Here is a 25,765-nt window from a genome sequence, read left to right on the forward strand (position 1 = left end):
TTCTTTGCCAAAGAGCTTTAGCTGAAAATCTTTGTTAATGCAAAAAAGTGAAGTGACATTCCACTACAGTCAAATATGTATTTGAGATCTCTTTATACAATAGATTTCCTGGAAAGAACATTGTGGGAGTATATTTGGATTCTAAATGATAAAAATATCTACTTGTTTAGAACATCAAGAAAGACAAAAAAGTCAAGATAAAATTCCTAAGATTTGAGTGTTCTTCACCTTGAGATTTACTTGAGTTTTATTTTTGCACTTCTAATTTAATTTAAAGACACAAGGCACTAATTACCTTGAACTACTTTTGTGATGAAACACTTTCTGGCTTATCCTTGATCAGGGCAAGAACTATCACTCCAGTGCAAATGATTCAGGTTTTGATTTCAGAAAGACTTCAAAACTAAGCCTTCATAAAACTATAGTAACCTCTTTTTAGTTCATTTGACCAAAGAAAACCAAAAGCATACTAAAGAACAGAACATGTTTACTTACAGTTAATATTTTTTCCCTACCAGTATCCATTTTGATCATAATTAGGGACAAAAGTACAAAGTCGATTATATTTTAAGTGTCTTGTCACTTCTGGGAGAACACAGACTCTGAGACACAATTAGATATTTCACATAAATTCACAAACTCCTAGTAACAGCATACGATCAATTCCTCCATAGCCAACATTTCCTACATGCACCTAGTTGATCATGCTGGGCCGAACATCAGCAAAAAGCTGGGATTTTGGTCTTTTCAAATAAAAGTCTTGCACCCTGAAGCACAAAATGCAGTTTACCTGAACATATACAAGTATAATATAATTCATGCCCAAAGCACCCAAGTACCTCCTACATTTCTTCCAAGGATACTAAACTTGATGATTTCTTACAGAATGGATTACACAATCCACAAAGTAATCTTGCCATCCATATGTTCAGTTTCAGGTTTCATCTCTACATCATTCCCTTGAGGATGAGGATATTAAACACATAATCCCACTCCAACTTGTGAAACATCTCAAAGTTCCACCTTCCCAAACATGGGTGTGATATCATAACATCAGTTCCATAGGGTCAACTCCAGGAAATGCTCCACTGAGAACAGCTCATAGGATGCAGAAGCCTGCAGTTCTCAGCACCTCAGTGTGGGCCTGTACTTCCTGTTCTCCCAGCTTCTAAACCTTCCTCTAGGATAATAAAATTTGTCACTATACTGACTCTATACTTTTACTCCTTATTTTGATCTCCACCATTCCCCCTCTTTTTTAATTTAAAAGAGAACAAAACAGTCGAGGTCGCCTCTCAAGGTTTGTTCTAATTACTCTCACCATGTCATGATTATGAGTCTGTGGGGATATAACACAAAACTCTTTCAAAACTGCAGGAAGGAAAAGATGATGGACAGCTGTGTTGATGAGGCAGACCAAAAAATATTCAGACACACAGATGTCCTCCTTCCCAAGCGCAGGGGCAACTCACTATTCTCCTACATGGCTTTTACCAATTTGCTTTTATAAACTTATTTCCAGTAAGTTGACCCCACAAACAAACATGCTGTTCAAGAAGCGTGTTCCATGTTTTGAGAGGCTTATGATAAAAGATCATCAGAATATGGAAAGAACTTCAGCTTAGAAAAACAAGAATTCAAAATAATGCTAATTATTTATTCAGAAGAGAAAAGATTTCAGATGTCATAGGTGTTATGAATAAGAGAATAGATATTTGTGACAACTTCTTTTTTCCTGGGAAATAGAAAATCTTTTCTGGAGAGAAAAACAAGACAGAAGAGGCATAACTTCTTTTTTTCTTTTAGAAAAGCCTATTTTGATAATAGTTACCTATTAGATATAAGTAGAAATTCACTCTGTAATTTTTCTTCATTATGCCTGAAAATAAAGACACAGCAGAAACTAAATCAGAAAGAAAGCAATCTAAAAGAAGAATCACTGAAAAAACATGTAGATCATCAGAGAGGCAATAGAAAAAAATCTGCCAACAATATTAAGATTTTTTTAAAAGTGCTTAAATGTAGCTGGTTTCTCTTAGGAGTTCAGAAACTATCAAACTGTAACAGTAATATTCATGACCTTGGGGGCTGCATACAATGAAATTTTTGTATATGGATTGAGTATTTGCAGACAGAGTTGTTACAAAGCTGGCAAAATACAAACATGGGGTGGAAATATGATATTTCCAAGCACAACCTCCACAACTGTGGGAAGTCAAAGCCACAGCCAGTTCACCTCTCCTCTTTGCACACCCCTCTCCTTTTCAAACCTAAGTAATTTTATAAATATATTAGAAGACTTCAACCTGAATCAAAGATAAAAGTTTAACTCAACAGTTGCCATTTGGCCTCAGCCTTTAATAACTTTAAATGAAGAACTTAAGAACAGTCATGCTGAGTCTGACAAAAGGTCTTCTTAGCCCAGTATTATTTATCCTTCAGTGGCCATAAACAGATACCTTGGTGAAAGGCTTTTTGACAGAAAACATTGTCCTGTTAAAATGCCTCCTTTAAATAAAAGGAAGATTCCTCTTAGTTCTTCTGGTAACTGGAAAATGTATCAGGCCCTTCATATTATTTTAGCACCGTTATTATTTTAGCTCACTTCTGTCAGTAAATGAGCTGTTCTTGATCCTACTTTTACTAGAGAGAACACTACATTCTTAAATGGAAAACCAACAGAAATGGAAGGACTATGAGCAGAAATTGTCACAAAATGTATGACAAGAATCTTTACGAAGAAACAGACATGAAATCAGCAAAGCTATGAACTCCAGCTTCTGAGAGACTGAAGCTAACACTTGTCTGGCTTAACTGCTCAAGCCAGTCAGTAAAGTTAACCATGACAGGCCACAAAAGCAGATAGTTGACCTTTGTGTGTTAAACCTTGCTTGGGAAATCTACTAACCAGTTGCAAGCACAAAAGTTACTACAGTAACTGCAACTTAGGCCAGCAACATGCGTAATTTAAAGTAATACTTTAATGTGGCTTCTAGTCCTTATGTTCAGAAAGATGTTACCAGTACAGTGTTTTTCCTGCCTCTACAGACAGCCAATGCTTCTACCTTGCCCAAGCACAAAACTATCACAGTTTTAGCCACTGCTTCAGCAATGTTTAGATACACACTGACCAGAAATGCTTCAGATTAGTTTTACTATTGTAAGAAAGAACTAAAAAGCCATAAAAGTACTCCAGAAGAACACTACAGCTATTTTTAGAGAACATACAAAATATGGCAAGATAGAGTCAGTTTCCCAGACACATACATGTTTTTCACTGGAGAAGCAGGGATAAGGCTCCTCCTTAAGGTGCCAGCCAGGACTTTGCCAATAAAGTTCTCTGGCAGGCGCACAGAAACAGCCATGACTGGTCAGCTTCAGAAAAAGTTAATACAACTACAAGAAACTTCAACTTCCAGACAATTTCTTCATGCAAATCTAAAAACTGAATAACCAACAGCAGTGTAAGTTCGTACACCCCCAATATCACCCCTAAAACTGTTAAGACAGGGTCTTGCAGACCACTGAGAATGTGAAGGAGGTGGTACCCTTAATCCTACAGTTGTTCCTTGTCAGAACTCCTTCCAGGCTCAAGAAAAGAAAACAGAATGTAAGCTTTTAGAGTGAAAGAGACCTTCAACACCAGTAATTTCCATTAATTGGAAATTTCCTCTTTAATCTCTACCCCTGCTCAGGATAACTTTTAAATTGTGTGTGAATAGAACCAAGACAAAGCACTGCCAGGTCTGTCTGCCCACTGAGAACTTCCCTTGGTTTACACTTTAAGGTATTTATGGAAATACAGTAAGATCAGCTGTAGACAAATAAACACACCTGCATATAAAATATATGCCATGTACACAGCATTTGCTCCTTCCCCATCAATTTTGGTTTTATTCAATTATCCTACCAAAATTAGACCTCCAGACAAAAGAAGCTGCTCAATGGCTGTTAAATTTCTCTGTGCTATAGCACTGATGACAGTAATTGGAGGTTGGGAGGAAGGGAAGAAAGACATTAACTTCTCGTTTAAGGACATAAAGTACTGCCTGCCTGCCCCTGCTTCCGCTTTACCCGAAAAATTTTCACAGTCACATGTAGGCTCTGTGAAAGAACAGTCACATCTAGAGTCACAGGTTCCAAAACCTCATTTTCTACAATCATCAGTGACCTACAGAGAAAATTTCACCAAATTACAGAAATATAGAACACCTTTATTAGAAAAATAACTTAATAGGTAACTGAGCTTTTTCCTCAAGCTTTCATGAAACCAACCTATAATTTGTCAAATAATAATTTAGAAATCTTACCTGCTTTTTTCTTGAAGTTTCCTTGGACAACAGTCTGGCTGACAAAACTGATGCAAATGGAGAGCAGCAGAGCTCAGGAAAAGGGTTTGGAATTGATGAGATCTCCAAAATATTGTCATCTTTCTGTTTTCTCCTATTTCAGCAAAATACATAATATCAAACATAACAAATTGTTACACTTCGATACAAATGTATCAAATTGTAGCAACTGCTGTTAAAATTGCAGTATCCAACCACAACGCATGAAATACTAGGGCATTAATACCACAATGCTTCCTGGTTGCAGCAATTAGATTCTTTATGCAGTTATTTTATTTAATCAGTAGGCTGAATCTATTAACATACAGTGCTTAACACTACTTGAAAGCAATCCAAGTATACAGCTCTGAATATAAAGTTGTTTGAATATGTTTAAGTCTTTGCAGAGCAGGAGCACAGTTATATTTGTATTGGCTCCTAAGGACATTAGTAAATATTTTGTTGTCCCTGTGTTCATGCCATTCCCTATGTACACATATTACAACAGTGGATGCACGTAACTTCTCAGTAATACTTCTTGAGTACATCACAACTGTATTTTAAACCGATGGAAACTTTTTTTTTCATCAGGAGTCAAAGCGACTGACAAGGCAAAATACTGCAAAGCAATACACTCCTTCCTGTTTTCAATTACTTATGTATTTGTATCTCCATAGCTCCGTCACAAAATAAATGTCTCAGCAGTTGCTGACTCCTTAAATCTGATTGTGTCTGAAGCATCACCAAGCAGCATTTGCAAGATTAGTGAAGATAATCACTCCTGTACTTGCTGAAGAGCTCAGTTATGCACTGATTTAAAGTATCACCTTAATAACGTGGCTGTTTAGATGGCTGTGTACGTTACAGTGCATGGTTTTCTCACAGAAAATACTCAACAGCACTTTGTCTACTTGCTTTCATTTGGACAGCAGCACCCAGTCTGCCTACATATTTTCTGTATGTGTGAGTTGATGACTCCAAGCTTTGTTACCTTATTGTTATCATTCCAGATTTCACATACTAATTGGTACAATGTGGGAAAAACCATGAGAGTAAGGTAATGATGCAGAATGAAGACACTTTACTTTCTGGAAATCCTCACTGAATATTCACTCAAAGTGCTATCTAGCATTAAGGAGTGAAAAATCCCATATGCAATATTTTAAGATTCCGCAAATTTCAGTCTACCAAAACTGATCAAACGCTTCATGAAAAGCCTAGCTCACAGTTTCCCTTACTAAGAATAGAGACCAGTGCCTTTAAGAACAGCCTCAGAGGCAGCAAACGGTGCACTTCGCTGACAGCAATTACAGCGGCATCGCTAACGGTGAAGCCGTTTTATCTCACGAATATTGTAAGACAAGACATTGCAAAGAGAAAGTAAAGGCTCGGTTCGGTGTGACAAGGCAGGCTCGCCAACATCGTCTCTTTTCACCTCAAACTGGGAAATCTCTAAAAAGAAGATAAGGGGCGGGGGGGGGGGGGGAGTTGGGAGTGCGGACGCCACGCAGCTGCAGCGCAGGGAAGTGTCTGCAGGGCCGGGAAACAACTTTGGAGTTCCAGGGAGACGCGTGCCGGTCCCGGGCCAGGCCGCCCCGCGCCTGTGCTTGGCCCCCTCCCCACACCGCCGCTACCAAGCCGCGGGGCACCCGCACTCTCAGGCCCCTCCGGCCCCGCTCCCGCCCGCAGGGCGCCGGCCAGCCCCTAGACGGCGACAGGCGGGCCCTCGAGGGAGTAGGCAGGGCCGGCGGTGCCCTCCCGGGGTCCGGCCTTACCTGTCAGGGGGCGAGGGCGGCGGGTCCCCCCCGGGGGATCGGGGGAGCAGGCAGGGGGAGCCCACTGCGCCGTGGGGGCCGCCGCCCTCAGGTTCCGCCACCGTCCCTGAGGCGCGCGGCACACCGGGCAGCGGGGCGGCCATCGGCGCCGGCGACGTCCTGGCAGGGCGGCCGCCCGCGCGGGAGGCACGTCGGCGAGCGGCCCCGGCGCTGCCGGGCGTGTCGGGCGGAGGCTGCTCTCCGCTCCCGCTGCGAAGGGGGGAGGTGGCGGGGAGCGAGGGGAAGCGCCGCCCGGGCGGAGAACGGCACCGAACGCCTTCCCCGGCACACGTGCGCGGGCGGGGGCGGGCGGCCGCCGGCACCACGCTGTGGCGGGCGGGGGCCGAGCCGTGCCCTTTCGGCTGCCGCCGCCGCGCCGGGGCGGGAGGTGCCTTGCGCTCCGCTCCCTGGCCGCACAGCGGGGCGGGCCCCGGCAGGTGCGCGGCTCCCCCTCCCTCATCCCGGGACTCGAGGTCGCGGTGTCACCCGACCCGTTCGGAGCGTCGAGCCTGGCCTGACAGAGCGCCAGGGCGGCCGAGGTTGGGGAGCGCTGCCCCTTGACTGCTCAGGAGTTGGCTTGGGCCTGGCCGGTAACCTTCTGCCGGGCTGGGCCGGCCCCTGGCACACGGGCGCGCATCGGGGCCCGGACGCGCACTGCCTGAGGGGCCTGGCGCTTGTTTAAGCGCCTGACAAATCATTAATGAAGCTACCCCATCCCTCTGTGAGGTCGGGGATTTATGGTTATGCCTTAGAGAAATAAGGAATGAACAAGGCCGGAGGACAGACCCATACGTTTGTGCCAAACAAGCAGCTCTCGGCGGGAGGCTGGGTTCCCAGTCGGGCCCAGCGATCGCGTTCAGCCTCAGCTCTAATGAGAGAGGAAAGTGGTTTACCGTTGTGCCTTGGGCTCCTTCACAGCAGCCTGCGCCGCTGAAGAAGCCAGCTCCTGTCCTTCTTTATGTACACAGAATCCTATGTAGCAATTCCGTGGCCGCCCTTATGGGCATTCTTGCCATTGAAAAATAAAATTACCCCCTCACTGTATGAAGAATAGTTTGATAGCACCAAACAGAGTGGGTAAAAGTGTGTAAATCGGCCAGTTTGTTAGAAAGTCAAATAGTTAAAGTCCAGCCTCTGGCAAAAACAGCTGAAGGTAGATGCCTTCTGATTGTACTTAGCGTGCTCAGGGCCAATAGCTGTGAAGTCAGACTGGTGAAAATACGTGGGATGTGTGCTTTGATGTTTTCCTGAAGCCACCGAAGAAATAGTGACACACATGCCAAAATTTCAATTCTGAAAAAATATTTTTCTGATTCAGAAACAATACAGCTTTCATTTTGGCTGAGTCACAGATGATTTTGCAGGACGCTTATTTTCACTGAAATGAAGGATTCCTTCTCTGAACAGCTCATTCTCTGTTACACTGGCAGCAGCAATGCAAGCTCAAGTTAACAATTCTTACATACAGAGACTGGCAAACATCTGGGATATTACATTGTCAGATGATTGACTGGATTTGCTCACTGTTTGTGAACAGCTATGATTTTACACAACTGCACAGATCAGACCACTATTTTTTGACCAATTGATTCACTGTCATAAATGTGGCATGTCAAACCTCACTGTCTTCAAAAGAATGGAAGGAAGGAGAGCTGGTCTGGGTGCTCTAGGTAGAAAACTGAGGTCAGGAAGAGACAAAAACCTTCAAGTGACAATTGTATGCTGATATTAATCAGCATTATAAAAGTTCAGCCATGAAAAGAAAATATGCTTTGACTTTTCACCCAGTCTGTGCAACTTGTTACATAGCTGCAACCTGACACACATGGTACATTTTTCTGTCTCTGGCTTAGTCATTTAATTGTTCTAAAATGGCAGGCAAAGAAAAAACACAATTAGAAAGCATATTAGCAAATAAATACTTCTATGTTTCAAAATAACTTTGCTAGGGTTCTAATGAATCATGACAGGAAAAACGCCACTTGTAAGATCAATAAGAAATGTAATACTATTATAATTTCACTTGGCTGTAGTAATTTAAGAAGCAGTGTCTTAAAAATATTTTTTTTTCTTCTCATCATCTGTCCTGATGCTTGTTGCTTTCAGTACTTTCTGCGGGAATAGCATTATATGAGAAAAATACAGTCAGTGGGAAACTGAGGCAGGGAAAGACCTACACCGGCTGTTCCAGTGCAGCATTGGAAAGGTTGCATAGATGAGAATGCAAAGCTGAAGTTTCTCCTGACTTACTGTCTCTCTTTGCAAACAACTGCAAGGATATAAAAAATTGCCAGAGCTTGGCTAGATACCTGAGAGCGCTTGACCTAGACTCAATTCAGGTGTAACCCTTTTTAACTCTTCCTTTGAGCAAGTACAAACCCTGTAATCTCTGGACGATTAATAGTGTTGATACCAAAAGGCTAGCAGCTTTCTTCTAAGCTCTGACACCAAAGTATTTGTTGAACTGTGTCATTTGGCTTCCCTCTTGTCTTAAGTACATCTAAGCTGCCTAGTCTGGTTTTTGATACTTGCTATGCTTCTGCAGCACAATGTTCCTTGTTCTAAGGCTTAACATTTCCCTGAAACTGATTTTCTGAGCATTCTTCAGTCGTTGACTGAGTAGTTTTGTTTTCTGTTTAATAAAGTTTGTTAGCCCTAATCATGTCCAGGTGTTTATCAGGTAAAATTAAAAATATATATTGTGGAAAACCCCAATGGATTCAAGGTATTCAGTATGCACCCCACTTCCAGGAAATCAAGCTCTCCATGTCTCAAAAGCCTGTGCGCTATTTAGAACTGTGGCACTTGATTAATGTGGCAAAATTATGCTTTTAATTAGAGTAAACTTTCACAGTTATTACTGACAAAATGAAGGTTTAAAAAATTCAAACTCTCTGTGATTATCTATGAAAACTGGGGGGGGGGGGGGGGTATTTCACCCTTCCACACATCTCCCCTTGCTGTTATCAAGATGTCTTCAGTATGGTTTTATATGTATAATGGCTGCATAAAAAGCTTCACTGTAATTGCTCAATGATGGTTTCACTGAGAGAACTAATATCATACCTTTACACCATCTTCTGTCACAGCTTCAGTAGCCGTGAAAAGTTTTCTCCACTGAAGTACTAGACTGAAGCTACAGAAGTAGCTATTTTTTCCAGTGCAAGGCTATAATCAAGCCAAAGTCTGGTCTCCCAATACATTCTCTACCAGCAGCCCAAAATAAATTGCATCAAATGTAATGATAAAAAGAATAACCTTAAGGGAAGAAAATAAACCCCAAAACTTATTTGTCCAGTAAAAAGGCATGCCCAAGACGTAAGCCTGAATTTGTAATTCATGTCTTATTTATTATCTTAATGTTCATAGAAAATGTGGAACACACATATATGGTCCTGTTACAATGAGCTGTGCATCCTTTCTCCTTCTTGAGCATTTCAAATGCCCATTTTTAAATTCAAAACCTGACCCATCTCTTGGACAGTACCTCATGGGGGGGGGGGGGGGGGGGGGGGCAAATTTCTCTAATAAACATAAGTAGAGGCATCACTAGCTAGCTTCTTTGCAATAGTGCATAACTCTTTGAAAATTACCTATGGTTTAATGTTTTGTGAGGATTCTTGCCTGTTTTTGTAGCTCACAGTTTAAATTACTGTTAAAATGTCTATCTTTTGTTGAAGATAAGGTTCCAAAGGATTAAATCAGTTACACCAGTCTCAGTCATTTCCAGAAGCTGCTTTTCAACCTAATCTGAAACTCCCTCTGCATGTACTTACCCAAACCACAGCACAGTAATACTCTGGTGTTTCCCCCAACTTAATTTTCCTTTTATGCACTTAGTATCAAGAAGCATATTTGCACTGTTTTCTCCTGTTGTGTGGTTTGGGCTTGGGAATTTTTACCTGACAAAAAGCATGAAAACTTTAGCATACTTTGGTAAGAAAATTGAGTAGAGGGATGGATTTTATTGCTAGCTTTGACAAAAGTGTTTGCTATTTCAATAGCAAGTTCTGTGATTCCCTGTGTCAGCTTTGTCCTCTGCCCAGAATATCTCCCTGCTGGAATTTTGCCTTGAACTGTAACACAAGCACAGAAATTCTGTGCAGGGTTTTAGAATAAGAATGATACCTTAAAATCAATCAAATCAAATCAACAGCTTATGATTTCTGAAAGGTCACTGTAGCTAAAACCAAATAATTAGGTTCAGCGTAGGGTTGACTGAATGGCATGAAGGGATTGGGAGATGCAGGTCAGACAGTGTGACATACTGGCTTCTGCTCCCTTGCACTAAGGCTGCATGAAATCAGTCATTCAGCAGCATCTGTAATAAACTGTGCATCAAGCGATGCGATCTGCACTGGCCAACCTTGAACTTCTATAAGGCACAAAGCTCCTTCCTAGAGAGAACTGTAATAGTCCAGGGTGAATATTACATATGTATGGATTGCAGTGGCTAGTCTTCATCTAATGGGTCTAAATCTACTGGACTAGATGTAATCTGCTTGGTAGATATGAATGAATGAACTGCATAATATACAGCTGCAGTTATTTATGAAAACGAATTGACAAGTCTCTGGGAACTGATTTAGCATTGCCAAACATTTGTAATGATCGCATTGTAATGGAAGAAACATTTTTCTTTTAATACATTTCTCTGTTCTTATTAATACCTTGTAAATATTTGTGATAATTAATGTTTTATTAGTTCCTCTGAAGTAACTACTGTGAAGAGTGGCCAACTTTAAACATCACAGAAGTGATAAAATATTTAGGTGAATTAAACAGGTGGTGTTTCACAATAGCAGAGTACTGCTGATATTTTTTACAGTACAGTACTTTTTCTGGAACTCCGCCTTACACAAAGAACATAATTTCTGACCTTATACACCTTCAGAATACTGCACACAAACAAGTAATTATTATGGAGGGAAGGGTGCAGGCGATTATGCTATGTGGTACTCATTGTGTTTATCCAGCATGTAGAAGTTCAGTTTCCGTAATGTGAGTTGCTGGGAAATCAGATTCAAGAGCCTTTAACACTAGCCATTTTGTAGAGTGGGAAAAAAAAATACAAGCATAAAAACAAAACAAAACTCAACAAGAAATGTAGAGCTAAAATGACTTCTCACAAACAGCCACACCACTCACAAGTCTCAGCTATTTCTGAGCTGTTGCAAAGGATAATAATACCAGACAAAGGACAGTAAGAGTCTCCAGATACATGCAAAGAGGAAGAGAGATATAGTTATTTTGGGCAAAAAGAAACAACATACCTAGTCAGAATCAAGACAGCAGCATTCCATTTTTCTTATCAGAGTACAAAGCTGATACATGAAATTTAAAGATTAAATGAATTCTGTATTTTGAAAAATTGAGATTTATTTTATTTTGCAGAGATTTATTTGCCTAAATGTGGGCATCTAATACTAATTTAGATACCTATTCTACCATGACCTAAGAAGTGTGTTTCCTGTTCATTCTGTGTCACACAGGACAGCCGAGTGCGGATGTTTCAGATATCCTTGAACATAGCACCGGAAAAATAGCACCAGACACTTGTATTTAGGTGCCTGAATTTCATTCATATTGTCTCTTTTCTGCTGCTGCAACGTACGGTTCACAATTGACTATCCATGACTTTAGGAAACAAAATGAAAAGTCTAGTAATTTCAGACATACTGCATTGTGAAACTGGGTTTTGGAAGCTTTCATCTAAGGAGGTTTTCCTCTAATTCTGGGAATAATTAGAAATTTAAAACATGATTGTATGCATATCTGCATACATGTGAGGGGAGGAGGAGCTTTCCCAAAATCACTAGAATGACATAGCCCTGATTGAGCAAGCGATTTCCAAGTCAATCTACCTGTGTATGTACAATTTAGAATGCTTTGAAAATGGGCTTTGAAATGGAAACCTCTGCTGAACCTTAGTGATGGAGTCATTACATTCCCCCCACATGACAGAAATTGAAACAAACAAGTGCTTATCTGGCCAGCTGGAATTCCTAAGGTAGTGCCTTTGTATGATTACCTACCTTCCATCATTGAAGTACATCACCTGTTAGGACATTTAGTATTCTTTGGAATGATTTCATCCCACAGGGTTTACATAAAGAAGGGGCATTTGCCCTGTCTCAAGAGTTTTTCTAAGAAATGTATACTCAGGGAATGAGATTCTCGATAAACCTTTGAAAAATCAATGTACGGTTCATATTTTAAAAGCATTATGCTGACTACTTGAAAGTTATTATGTTAAAAGGTTATTAATGCAAATGTCTGTACTACCTAACAATGACAATCTCAGTACTTATTATGAACCTAATTATCACAACATCAGTGCACTTAACATTTTAATGTATTTATTCCCTTCATATGCATGAGTAAATGCATCTTTATGTGCCTGAATTTAAAAATTAACCCTATGTGGGTATTCAGAGTACCTGACTTTAGACACTATATCAAGTTAGGCTGGCCATTTAACATATAGGCATAGAGGTCTGCTGGAAACACATAGGGGATTTTAGTGCTGACAGCCATTCCAGAATAACATTTTGTTTCCTCTGACTAAATGGGAAACCTAAGAAGAACTGTCTTCTGAATTAAGCATCTCAACTGTTGAAAATTAGACAACGCAATTAATTTGCTAAGTGATTTACTCAAGATCTAATGAAATATGTGGCTGAGTAAGGAATGCAAACTTTGAGTCCAAAATTAGTACTCAATCAGGCCATCCTGCATTGTAACTACAGTGAAGGGGCTTTGTTTCTAAAAATGAAAAAGGTAAAATGCATTAATGCTTCAATACTCCTGACAATAAGTCAGCTTTAAATCTGATCCAAAAGATTTTCCTTTGAGCTGCAGAAAAAAAATGTACTTTTTCCTTTGGTTTCACATTTACTGAAGCTGTGCTCTGGAGTTGTTTATTAGATACTCTACTAAATTGTAAAAGGATTTTTTTTTTCCTAATAGTCCTAATTTTAGCATGACAAATAGAACAATTTCATAACTTAGAACGTAAGCAACCTTCTAGCTCACTTTTGTGTATTTATGAAGGAAGCATTACACAATACGTTAATAATAACATACCAGATAATTCCAGACAACTGTGTTACACATAGTGGCCCTGTAAATTCTTCTTAAAAGTCAAAAAGTCTTACAACATTCCCTTGGGGTGGGAGGGGAAATGAGAAAAATGCTGGCTACTGAGCAAGTTCGTAAATAATTTACACCTGACTTCAAAGACATTTAACATCTGATGTATCTGAAGCATTTGGGAAGCAGGAGTACAAACTGAGATCATAACTAAAATCAGGAAAATTGTTATAGCAACCCTTTTAAATTCAACCTTTCGTGTTCTCTGTCAGTTCCATAAATTTAGCTCAATTCACTGTACTTGTCTAAGAATTCAGAATTGTCTAAGAATTGAGAAAACAATACTGTTTTTACATTTTGGGGGCTTATTTTATGAAACAACAGCAATACAATTTTCAGATTTCTAACCCACTTGCACTTTCATCCTATTATCCAAGAAGAACTTCCAGACTAACACATGCCCCTTTCTTAACATCCAGGTTTTTATAAAACTGCATTAGACAAAAAAGTTGGTATTCTTTCTAATGACTGGGTTTCTGTGCTACTGAATCACTTAAGGTGACATACCCATTTCACAGAAGGAATAAGCATACAGTCACATTTCTGTCAAATTAGCCACAGCACACGATAAATAATTTGTATCAGCTTTATGTTTCTGTGTTGACTTAATGCAGGCCATGGGAGGACAGACAATATCTGATCTGGCAAAAAGCCTACTGGTAAAAATTCAACCCATTGAAAACCTTAACAAATTTGAATTAACAAATTGAGTTTTAGGATTCTTCTTCCTGTCGCAACTCCTCAAGGCCTCAAGCCCATTTTCGTATGTTGTCAAGCTACAGCCTCAGAGCCAATACCAAGCCTCTGACCAAGAAATGATATTAAAGCCAGAATGTATGGTAGAAGGTGATATTTCCAGCTTCCTAACTGATAAATTGTACTTCATGCAAGTGTTAGATGCTGCCTTAACTAAATTCCAATTTACATTCTGCCAGTCTGCATGGTTTTAGTTGGAGAAGTTACTGTGCACTGTAGCTGGAGGTAGCCTGTTGAATATACATTCAATCCAAATGTAACTGCAGTCCAGCAGTGGGTGAAGAGAGGTAATTGTTGCATGGGCTAAGTTTTGCTTCATTGCTGCCTGGATTTAGATAAAAGTCGATGTACAGTTTTAACAATGTTTTGAGTTTCCATGGGGAGTAAAAGAACATCTAAATAGGAGGCTTCCAAACATTTTACTTTCAAAGCAGCTTTAAAAGAAAGGTGTATTCCAATCTCTTTTATTAGCATAGTCTGTTCACAACATTTCTCCTTTTGTTTATTAGAAGTGAAGATCTACCATTAAGTGATTTGTTAAGATGTTAAAACCCCATTACATTTTCTACAGTTTGGCTGACTCTCAAGCAAGAACATAGGCTTCTATTATAACATATTGGGAGCTTTTAGAACCAAAGCAATTCATAATAAATTTATTCAAACTGACACATTTCTAGTTACAATGTCTTCACTATTTCTTCAGAGTTATGAAACATGAATTGTATCACTGTAACCACAACACTAGTCAAGGAAATCTAATTTGCCATGAAGTCTGTTTGTACAGTCATCGTGTAGCTCAAGGCATACATTTGATTATTTTCTTGTATTGTTTCTTATATTGGTGTTATTCCAAAGGCTATACTACTATTATAAGCTCATTACATCTAATTTTAAGAAATATTCTTACACAGCAGGCTCTACAAATATATAGCTACATAACAATTTAGAAATAATTACATCACCAAAGTCTATTAGGCATACATTGAACAGAAGTGGAGTTCAGAGTCTTTTTTTTTATATTTCAAACACTTTCAGTTTAAGCAGTATATGCATTTAATCATCATAGCCAGCAAGCTAATCAATATTTTATTCAATTCACATTAAAGCTGAGTTAACACAGCATAGAATTCCTGAATCATGAGAACAGAATCATTAAAATGATCAGCATAAACCAAAAAAGGACTTTTTAAAGCAAAATGAAAAGGTTCTCCATAGGAATCTTTTCTTTCTTACTCTCTTATACTTGTTTATTAAATTCTTCTAACAAGAATCAAGTGAGTTATAATTAAAACAAAAAAAAAAAGCTGATAGCCTCTTTTACAGCTTCTTAGGATAGAAAGTTTTTTTTCTGTCTCACTTTGCTGTCAGAAATTAAAGCCTGAGCTGCAATTATTAAAGGTCTCAATTTGCATTTTTCAGCAATCCAGAGAAATGAGAGCAGCTATTGTTATGATCATTATCATTATAAAGTTCTTTGTCTATAGGTCTTCTAACAAAGCTGTTGGTCAGCTGTTTGTTAGATGCCTTGCCAGTTATCAGATCATCTCATAGTAGATCAAAAAGAACATCAAATTAAAATGATAGCTTTGTATGCTCACAGATGGTAAATCCTCTATAAACTAAAGTAACTGGATACAGTGCCTAGTGTTGTAAGCTAATGCAGGATATTTGCAGAAGTTAAAAATATATTGACAAATTTGTTTGTAAATAGCTGAGAGGGTTTTTTCTCCAAACCCATTTCTCTTCCCTGCCAGTTCTTCTTTTTGAGACAGCTGGACTACACAGCCTCTCAGAAGTAAAATCTCCCCTAAGCCAAGACCTCTCAAGTTTACTGTATTTTGAGCAGCTATTTGCAGAGGAATATTAAAGTCAAAAAAGCTCTTGATAAGACCTTGCTGGCTTGAACTACCAGTGAGAAGGGCCAACTTGAGAGAACAGCATGCAAGATCCCTTCTAGAGTAGCAGAAGAGGGTATCCTCTCTGCCAAAAGTCAGACAAGTTCAGATGGCTCAACAGGTAACTGAGCTCATTGAGGAAAACAGTCAACCCCAGCCTTAATCTATGAATGAATCTTTACAGACCTGCCTTAGAACATCTCCAAAACCAGCTGAAGCTGCCACCCACTGAAAGAGTGTGTCAGGAGCTATCTGCTGTAAGTACCTTTTAACTTCTGCAAATATCCTGCATTAGCTTACAGCACTAGGCACTGTATCCAGTTTACCATCTGTGAGCATACAAAGCTATCATTTTAATTTGATGTTCTTTTTGATCTACTATGAGATGATCTGATAACTGGCAAGGCATCTAACAAACAGCTGACCAACAACTTTGTTAGAAGACCTATAGACAAAGAACATTATAATGATAATGATCATAACAATAGCTGCTCTCATTTCTCTGGATTGCTGAAAAATGCAAATTGAGACCTTTAATAATTGCAGCTCAGGCTTTAATTGTGTCCAGTTTCCTGACTGGGTTTAAACCACGACAGGCCCTCAGTTCAAGAAGGACAGGGAGCTGCTGGAGAGAGTCCAGCGCAGGGCAACTAAGATGATTAAGGGAGTGGAGCATCTCCCTTATGAGGAAAGACTGAGGGAGCTGGGTCTCTATAGTTTGGAGGAGACTGAGGGGTGACCTTATTACTATATATATATATGTAAAGGGGGAGTGTCACGAGGATGGAGCCAGGCTCTACTCAGTGGCAAACAATGATAGGACAAGGGGTAATGGGTACAAACTGGAACACAAGAGGTTCCACTTAAACTTGAGAAGAAACTTCTTCTCAGTGAGGGTGACGGAACACTGGAACAGGCTGCCCAGGGAGGTTGTGGAGTCTCCTTCCCTGGAGACATTCAAAACTCACCTGGACACATTCCTGTGTAACCTTATCTAGGTGTTCCTGCTCCAGCAGGGGGATTGGACTAGATGATCTTTTGAGGTCCCTTCCAATCTCTAACATACTGTGATACTGTAATACCTGACATGAAAAAGTAAAAGCCAAGCAGAAATATAATGTTTCTAGGGTGGTTTGAAGTATGTGTATTTTATTTCCAGTTTTCCCTTACAAGCATATGTACTTGTATTATTTTTCACTGTGATCAGGTATGTGCATATCTCTAGTCTTCATGTGGAGCCAATATGGAAAGATGGAGTCTAGCACAGCATCCTCTGGTAAGTCTCTGTCCTGTTTCACTCCGAATTCTGTTGCTGCAGCCGTTAGGGCTACAGCTACAGACAGTAGTCCTCCTTTTACAGAGCTGCCTTTACCCCAGGGTCTATCCAACCAGCAGCCCCTGTTCAGTGTATCACAAGGTAGAACAGGGGAGATGAAGTGAGATAGTGGGTCCTCGCTCCTTTGTAATGCTTTGGAAGTAAGGCAAGATTATATTCCTTTGCACAGGCTGTCAGGCAATCAACACTATAGGAATAAAGTATTTGCTTCCAGGTTCAGCATGGGATGGGAGAACACTGTCATTTGGTGTAGGTTCCCTCACCACTTCTTTGGTTACCTCTGACTGGTGGCACAGTCACTCTTCAAAAGCTCTTGGGCCACCTTGCTGTGCTGTACGTGCACTGCAAGAGAATCACGGATGTACTGGAAGGCCCGCACAAATACAGGAGAGGGAGGTTGACACCACAGTGAGGCGGTCATCATGAGAACTCTCCTGAGTCTGCTGCGTAGATGTGGACAAGGTACTGTGACCTGAAAAGGTCTTCTGAACTGCTTGGCAGCAGTCATATAGAGCAGATGAGTTATTGCCATTGTTTCCAGAGTTCAGAGAATGAATGCGTTTCAGTGTCTGGCTGCTGCATGACTAAAGTTGGCTGCACTGGGCTAAACGGGCTGGGATGAGTTGGGATGGCCTGGACAGGGCTAAACTGGGCTGGGCTGAACTGGGGTAGTGTCTGAACTGGGATAAACTGGGCTGAACAGGGCTAAACTGGGCAGAACTGGTCCAAACTGTTCTGTGCTGTGCTACATTGGTCTGAACTGGGCTAAACTGGGCTTAACTGGGCTAAACTTTGCTAAACTGGGCTAAACGGTGCTGGGTTTGTCTCGGTTAAACTGGGTTTTCTTTTTCTTGTTTTCCAAGCATATCATTATTAAAATTAGATGTTTCTGATCATTCCAAAGGTGGGAATCCTGTTGGGCTGAATGGCTGTGGTCTGGCTCAGCGGGGGAGGGGGTGGGGGGGGGTAGTGGTGGGTTGGGGGGGGGGTTAAGCAGTATGCTCCCCAGATGGCAGCAGAATATTCTTTGAAACTCAGATTTGCCAGAACAGAATTCCCTTGCTCAGCAATTCCAAAATTAAATAGCCCCCCCATCATCCAAAGCCTGAATTCCATTAAATACAAAATCCTCTCCCAGGAATGCTGCTGCGATGGTTCTAGGACTTGCTAAGAGAAGCGCCAGGCTCTGCTGGGTGCTGGCACACAGTAGCCAGGGCACGGGCTCCTCCTGCCATTGGAGACTGCGATACTGAGGGCTGCGGGGAGCACGAGTGCCTCCGGCGGGAGGGCTGGGAAAGGGGACACTGTCCCAGCTGCATCCCGGGACAGCAACCCCGGCCCGCCGCGACTGCCCGCCTCCCGCTGCCGGGCTGCCCCAGACCCCCTCGGTGACCCGGTTCCTCGGTTCTACCGCGAGCCGAGCCGAACCGTGCCGTGCCGTAAAACTTCTGTCCCTGCCCATGGCAGGGGTCGGAACTGGGTGATCTTAAGGTCCTTTCCAACCCAAACCATTCTATGATAGTAAAGAAACAGAAATAATTTAATAGGTAGTACACACTAAGATTTCATTTTTCAGGGAGTAGTAGTGAGAATATATCAAATTGTTGACCCTTTGCAAGCAGGCTTCAACATAAATTAATTGTTGTGTAAAAAAAATGAATTTAATGTTTACAGTGCAATTTGTCACTGAAATGGAGGCTCAATTAGAGTCTCAGTGATTTACTGAAGACATTTTAAACATAATGTCCAAACAATGCTACATAAATTAAACATGATGTAATTGAGTGTAACACTAAGTGGCTCATCACTGTTGATTCATGTGGAAATCAAGGAAATTTTACTGATCATTATGCATTCATTCAGTATTAATGTAGATGCCATATGTGCTTTCATAGGGATTCTACTATTACTCAGCATTCATTAAGTTTTAATGTACCATTAAAAAGGCATCAAAAGACCCATCTAAGACTACTGCCACAAAGGTAGCTCATTTAAAGAGAGTTAAAGAAACATTTCACTTTAACATTGCAATACAAAGTAAGTTGATAATGAATCAGCAGAAATAGTTCAGGAGAAAACACTGCACTTGACTGCAAGCCACACTAGAAAGAATATTTGAACTAAAGGCAATACGTTCTCACTGTTCTAGATTTCTGGACAGCTACTTTTTTTGTAGACAGAAGTGCCTATCATACAAGTACATGATCTCTATTCAACTGATGCTTTACAGTAGTGTTCAGCATATTTGACTTTAGTGCAAATATAACTTTTAAAAAGGGGAGAGGGAGTATGAATTATGGCCAGACTGCCTACTGCATTCAGTTATGTGGGTGGGAATCAATGGGGGATGAGAAACCACAGCAGTGTAGTAACTTGCCCACAGCTTCTTTCTTTTCCTGCTAGGTCTGGTGTGCTAGTAAAATGTTTTCCCGGGGGTGAACTCTAGCATATCTTGAGTATTAAATTGCTGCAGCTCCTTCAACTCAGGGCATACTTTCATTTAGAGCCAGGTACCAAGGCCCTAAGCACATCTTCCCTCTTCTTGTGGGTTTTTGCTCCCTCAGCTCAAGGCCAGGCATTGCAGCTGGTGACCTTGGGAGAAGATCTTCAGACAGTTCAATAAGGACACTGTAGTCAGGGCTGTCCCCTTTCTGGGGAGCTGCTCTTGCTCGGAGGCTCTAATGCTTTGTCCCTACTTGAGCTGCAGTTCCTGTTGAATCCCTGCTTGTGTCTGGCCACGGAAATGCTGGTCTGCACCCAGAACCATAGACATTTCCTCCTCACTATGGACTTGTCTGGTAATCTGGACTCATGGCTGACCCTGGCAGCTGCCTCCAGGCTTGCCCTGCTCCCTCATTCAGGGGTGGTGGGACAGGGCCCTCCCAAGCAGGCTTCCCTGTGTTACCACACTGGGTTCTGACTTACCATCACTTTGGCTTGGCAAAGTTTTTTTGTTGTTGTTGTTAAGCTTCTTCATTCTCTTCTCACTGTTGGAAATGTTTTATCTTTATGCCTTCATAACTTCCTGGGAAAACTGCTAGTGGATGAATTAAGAAAGCTTAGATGACCTACTCTAGTCAAACACAGTATGTTGGCAATGGATTTCAATTTAAATTCCTATCAGAAAAATTGATTGAAATTTCATATGTAAAGGTGGCACATTTTAGCTGCCAAACGAATCTCATTATTTTAAATTGAAACTAATGAACATCTATCACAGTAAACTGAGCAACCTATGCATCATATCCTCAAGTTTTTAAACTCTGTTGTTCACTGGCCAGAGAACTGAAAAGCTCATCTGTGAATCAGGTGATCACACCTGTAAATAAACAGGACTTAGCAAGGCTCTAGCCACCTGGACATTTAGTACTTCAGAAGTACAAACTTTTCTCAAACTCCTGTTCTTGTACAGAAGATGGGTGTATCCTGCAGGTGACTCACTATGGCAAATAGCTGCAAAAGGAGACACATTTGAAGAATAAATGCGGCTAAGAGAAAAAAATCCTCTTGCCAAGATATTAAGAGAAGTGACAAGTGCTCAGACCTACGTCTTTGTTTTGACAAACCTTGATGAATCTAACAAACGGCAAAAGTGTACAACCCCTTATGTTATGTAAAGACGTGAGTGGCATAGAGAGCATGAATGGGGACTGATGAGTTAATTCTTTCAGCAAAAGAATTGGAGAGGATAAAATTAAGCTAGCAAGCAGAAGTTCACAATAAACAAAGAGACAGCTCTTCAGACAGTGTCATTAAGGCAAGGAACTCCTTGTCACACAGTACTGTCTGTCACTGCTCAAAGTTTACAGGAGTTGAAAGAACAAGTAACCGAGTTCTTGAACAAGAAGACTATTTAAGACTTAAATATATAGAAATCATCTTCACTTAGGCATTTTCAGAGCTAAAAATTGTTGAAGGTTGAGCATACCTAGGGTCTCTGTTACTTTGTGTGTCTTATAATCTTATGTTTTTCACTAGGCATGAATTTTTGATCATTGTCAAAAGCCAGGTAACAGGCTAAATGAATCTTCAGCTTGACCCAGTACAGCCATTCTTCTATTATGTTCTATTGCTGGAACAGACTACTGCTTGAAGATATAATGATTAATCACTTGCCTTGGTGTAACAACTTTTTTTGTGTTCAAACATGGTTATGTCATCCTGATCAGTCTTCCATTTCTTACACTAAAGCAACCCCATTCCTTTAATCTTTCTTGACATGTTTTCTAAAGGTCTTATAACTCGTTTTATTCTCTTTTTCACCCAAATTGCCTTTCACCTTTAGATTATCAATCTAAAGAGTCAAAATTCAATCTAAAATATCTGCTGCTTTTAGCTGTGGGTTTGCGTTGTGCTTTTGTTTTGCTTTTTCTTTTTACTTTCTGAAACAAAATTGTTCCAGTTTGATTTCTGCTATGTTGTTTACTCCACCAATAATCAGGCAACTTACATTTCACATCACCACCAAATGATGTTTTCAAATTAATGTAATAGTTGCACAAAAAGAGACTCACCTACTTCCTTTTCCTGACAATATGGTCTAGCAGACCCTTCCTACCTCTCTTTTCAGCCTTTTATCTTTAGTGGGCACCAAAGAATATGCCTTTTACATTTACTGAACTTCCAAGCATGCCCGATAGCCTAGAAGTAATTTATTTTTTTTCCAATCTTGAAAATTCTCAATTTAAAAAAAAGTATTAATAGCAGAAACAGTTTCTCATGATCATTTCTGGTAGGGGCGTCTTACACAGCTCACAGTAGAGTTCTGAAGAGCTCTTTTACGCAGAGTTACCATTCAGTTACAAACAGCTACACAAACTGTAATGTTCTCTTCACACCCCGTGGTCATCTTGGTAAAGGGAAACTTCGGTAAACAGTGTCCTCATCACTCTGGAGGTTAAAACATGCCAGTTCTAAGGGCTGCTTGACTGCCTGTTGGCTCTCTCCCAGCAGACCTTCTGACCATTCAAGAATTACCCCAAGCAGTACTGCAGCTTTTAGGAAGCCTTAGCAGTATGCCAGTCCTTGAAAGTGAGGCACTTAACTGCAGCTGCCTGCGTACCCAGTCCTCTACAATTTAAAAAGGAAGTCTTCTGTAATCCACTTTTTCATCGTTTTTCATTTAGGTGCTGGAGTTTAGAATTGCAGCAGCTTGGCATACATACATAAGGACTTACTTGGTACATGCACTTTGTAGCTGCAGGTGTCCCCCAATATGATCCCCATTTGCGTGGCCAAATGCACTTCAGTTTGCAGAACACAAGTGCTTCATTAGCTTTTAGCATTTGAGGAAATAGAATAGCATCCGCTGATGGGATCCATCATACTGGTCACCAAGGTGACCAATCGCAGCTCTCCATTCCTTCCCCCATCTCCCTGTTTAGTTTGAGTGGTTCATTTAGAAAACTGCAATCAGCTTAACTATTTTAATTTTCACTGTAGTTTTGACAATTCAGAGCTATATAAAGCCTTAAGCAACTGTGAAATAAATTCACTTGTGTCCTTGCTTTACCACTTCAGAGTAAGTGTGACTGTAGCCATCACATCTTAGCTCTCACCACAGATCACATAGGGAAAGAAAAGAAAGGAAACCCCCCCAAACCAAAACAATCCCAAAACCAAAACCCAAGAGAGTAAACAAACAGGCAGACACATGCATGTAGCTGGGGAGGTAAATTACGAAGTTCTGTCCAACTATAGTTTATTATTTTTTTTTCAACTCTTTTTTTTTCAACTAGAAATATATTAACCATTAGTAAGTACACTAGTGGTTAATGTACTCCAGCACTAGTACACCAATACACTAGTACTTGCAGATAGCTACTGTTGGTCAGAGTTATTCTTCAACAGTTGTTGCAGCTGCAGGTTCTATGGACTCAATTCTCCCCCTTGCCCTGAGCTGATCACATGCTTCAATGGCTTTACTCCTCTGGATATTCACTATCACATATGCAAGACATTTGTTAACATTCTCATTCTTTTAAGTACTGTGTCACTTGTGAAGACTTCCTCATAGATACTGTATTTTAGTGTGGTGCTCCTGTGCCGGCTATGATGGTATCAAATATTACAGGCTAAGCAAGGTCAGTCCTGCTTGGTACCAACAAGAAAGACTTTAAACGTGTCATTACCCTCTGCATGGTACAGGAGAGGGTGCTGCATTATTTGTAGCCAGTATTTTGCTTTCTGACTTACTGTATTACAGATTGGTAAACAGCACTAGAAAACACTGCTTCATTTAAATTTGCTTGTTGTCCTGGGTTCAGCAGTAGCAGTCATTTTTCTCCTTCTTGGTAGCTGGTGCAGTGCTGTGTTTTGACTTTTGGCCTGGGAACAGAGCTGATAACACTGGTGCTTTGGTTTGGCCAAGGACTTTGTGAGCCTCATGCTCTGCCAGGGAGGAGGGGAAGCCAGGAGGAAGCAGAGACAGGACACCTGACCCAAACTGACCAAAGAGGTATTCCATACCACAGCACGTCATGCCCAGGAGGCAACAGAGTTACCTGAAAGGGCTGGGACTGCAGGGTTGGAGGAGGCATCGGGCAGACCTTGGTCGGACGGGGGGGCGAGTTGTTGTATTCTCTTCCCTTGTTATTTCCTTTATCATTGTTATCATTGGTGGTAGCAGCAGTGATTTGTGTTATACCTTAGTTACTAAACTGGTCTTATCTCAACCCGTGGGAGTTGCATTCTTTTCGATTCTCTTCTCCCTCCCTCCAGGAGTAGGGGGAGGGCAAGAAGGGGAGGGGGGGGAGGGGGGGAGTAAGTGAAGGAGCTCTGGCTGGTTTTAAACCACAACACTTGTATATGAAAAACAGGACACAAAAGGAGGACTAAGAGCTCTATTCAGTCACTAGACATGACAAAGTCAGTTCTGTAGAGACGGCAACATATGTGCTCCAGCCATACTGTATTTTAAGTAACTATATTCTCTGTACCCAACTTGCTTTGACACTTGCAAAAGACTGTTTTACAACACTTCAATGCTGCAGTCTACATCTGACTGATAAGAGCAGAACAATTATTCACAGACTTCAGTTTCAGTATTTCAGATAATTTTAATCCTTATTTGAACACAACCTGCCAGCTGGTAGACTTCTTTAAAGTACTCAAATAACCTGATGGTTTGTCTTTTTAGTTAAACCTCACTATTCATAATACATCACTATTTTCTAGTGTTTTAACCTCCCTGCTTCTGTATCAGCTTATTTCAATATTAACCTTTTTTTTTTCTGATATGCATATCGAAGGAGTACGCTCTTTTTTCCTATTATTGCCTGTAGGAATTCAGGTATTTGATACCCACATGAAAATAAAGTTTCATTGTGACCACCTAACCCTACGCAGGGTTAGATATACTACATAACCTTACGCAGTAATCTCTGCAACAAGCCTGTAATTTGTGATCAAGTTAAATCTCAATCCACATTCAGAATGTAAATAATGACTAAACCTAAGTTTCTGTGGGAAGCTGCTTTAATGATTAATTAATTTCTTTTGTATTAGTAATGTTAACTTCCTTATGCAAGTTACAGAGCAGCACTTATTCTCGCATTAGTGTCAGCAGTATGCAATGTTCTCATTCATAAATCAGAGCAGGCTTGAATTTACATCTTAAAAATGACTGAAGACAGTTGTAAAGGAGACATGACTACTAAAACAGGAACAGCATAATATTTCAAGAATCACTGACATGGAACAGGCATCCTCAGGTGTGGTTATAGTCCATTTAATAAGGGAATGTCTCTAAACAAAGTAACTGCATACCTTAACAGTATTTCATTAATACAGTGATTAGGTCCACCTATTTCTATATGGTTAAACATCTGGGGATCCTTCACACTTAAAGATGTTAAAGGTTTTTAACAGCTGCACATTTATTCAACATTTAAGTTCAATATGAAATTCAGGTAAAAAAAAAACATCCAAATTGAGACTTAAAACTATAAGAAGGTGATGCCCCATAGCTTTGACATTCTCTGAGACACAGCAGCAGAGCCCCCTATACTGACAATTGCTCTGCTTTTAAAGTTTAACTTGAAACTTTGAAGACTGATGTAATATTTAATGAGCATTTCTTGGCACACTGGAAATTCTTATCTTCACAATAAACTGAGATATAGGAGACTTTTACAGATTTACAGTTCATATAACCTGATGCAACTAGATACCACAGCTGCATAAAAATACAGACAAATCATAAAATTAAATCTGAAAGGGTTTGATAGCTACATAAAGACTTCTGAATATTCCACAGGGTGATCAATCTCATTTTTTTGCTACTAACTAACTAAAGGAGTACAATACTTAATTCATACATGGCCATAGCTAGATATACTATGAAGAATCATGCCAATCCAATGAAACCAAAGATTAAGGATCTGAATCTCGGGTGTTTCAGTTTATTCTCTCCAATGGAAGGAACAAAGGAACAGTCCATCAGCAAGTTGTGGGTTTTTTTCCTGTAGGAGTTCAACTACACGA

General features: G+C 40.4%; 1 protein-coding gene across 1 annotated transcript in view; it reads right to left on the bottom strand.

Moving 5' to 3' along the window:
- Positions 1-6,864, bottom strand: part of LOC134169719 (growth factor receptor-bound protein 14-like) — a 45,725-nt gene extending 38,861 nt beyond the window's left edge. The window contains 3 exon segments of the mRNA XM_062630514.1: positions 4,311-4,443; positions 6,104-6,359; positions 6,362-6,864. Coding sequence (XP_062486498.1) covers positions 4,311-4,443; positions 6,104-6,359; positions 6,362-6,602 — 630 coding nt within the window. The 5' untranslated portion in view covers positions 6,603-6,864.
- Between the last annotated feature and the right edge of the window lie 18,901 nt (positions 6,865-25,765).

This window comes from Pezoporus occidentalis, unplaced genomic scaffold, assembly GCF_034315485.1.
Source record: "Pezoporus occidentalis ecotype Australia unplaced genomic scaffold, CSIRO_AGI_Poc_V1 ctg354, whole genome shotgun sequence".
In the NCBI taxonomy this organism is placed as follows: Eukaryota; Metazoa; Chordata; class Aves; order Psittaciformes; family Psittacidae; genus Pezoporus; species Pezoporus occidentalis.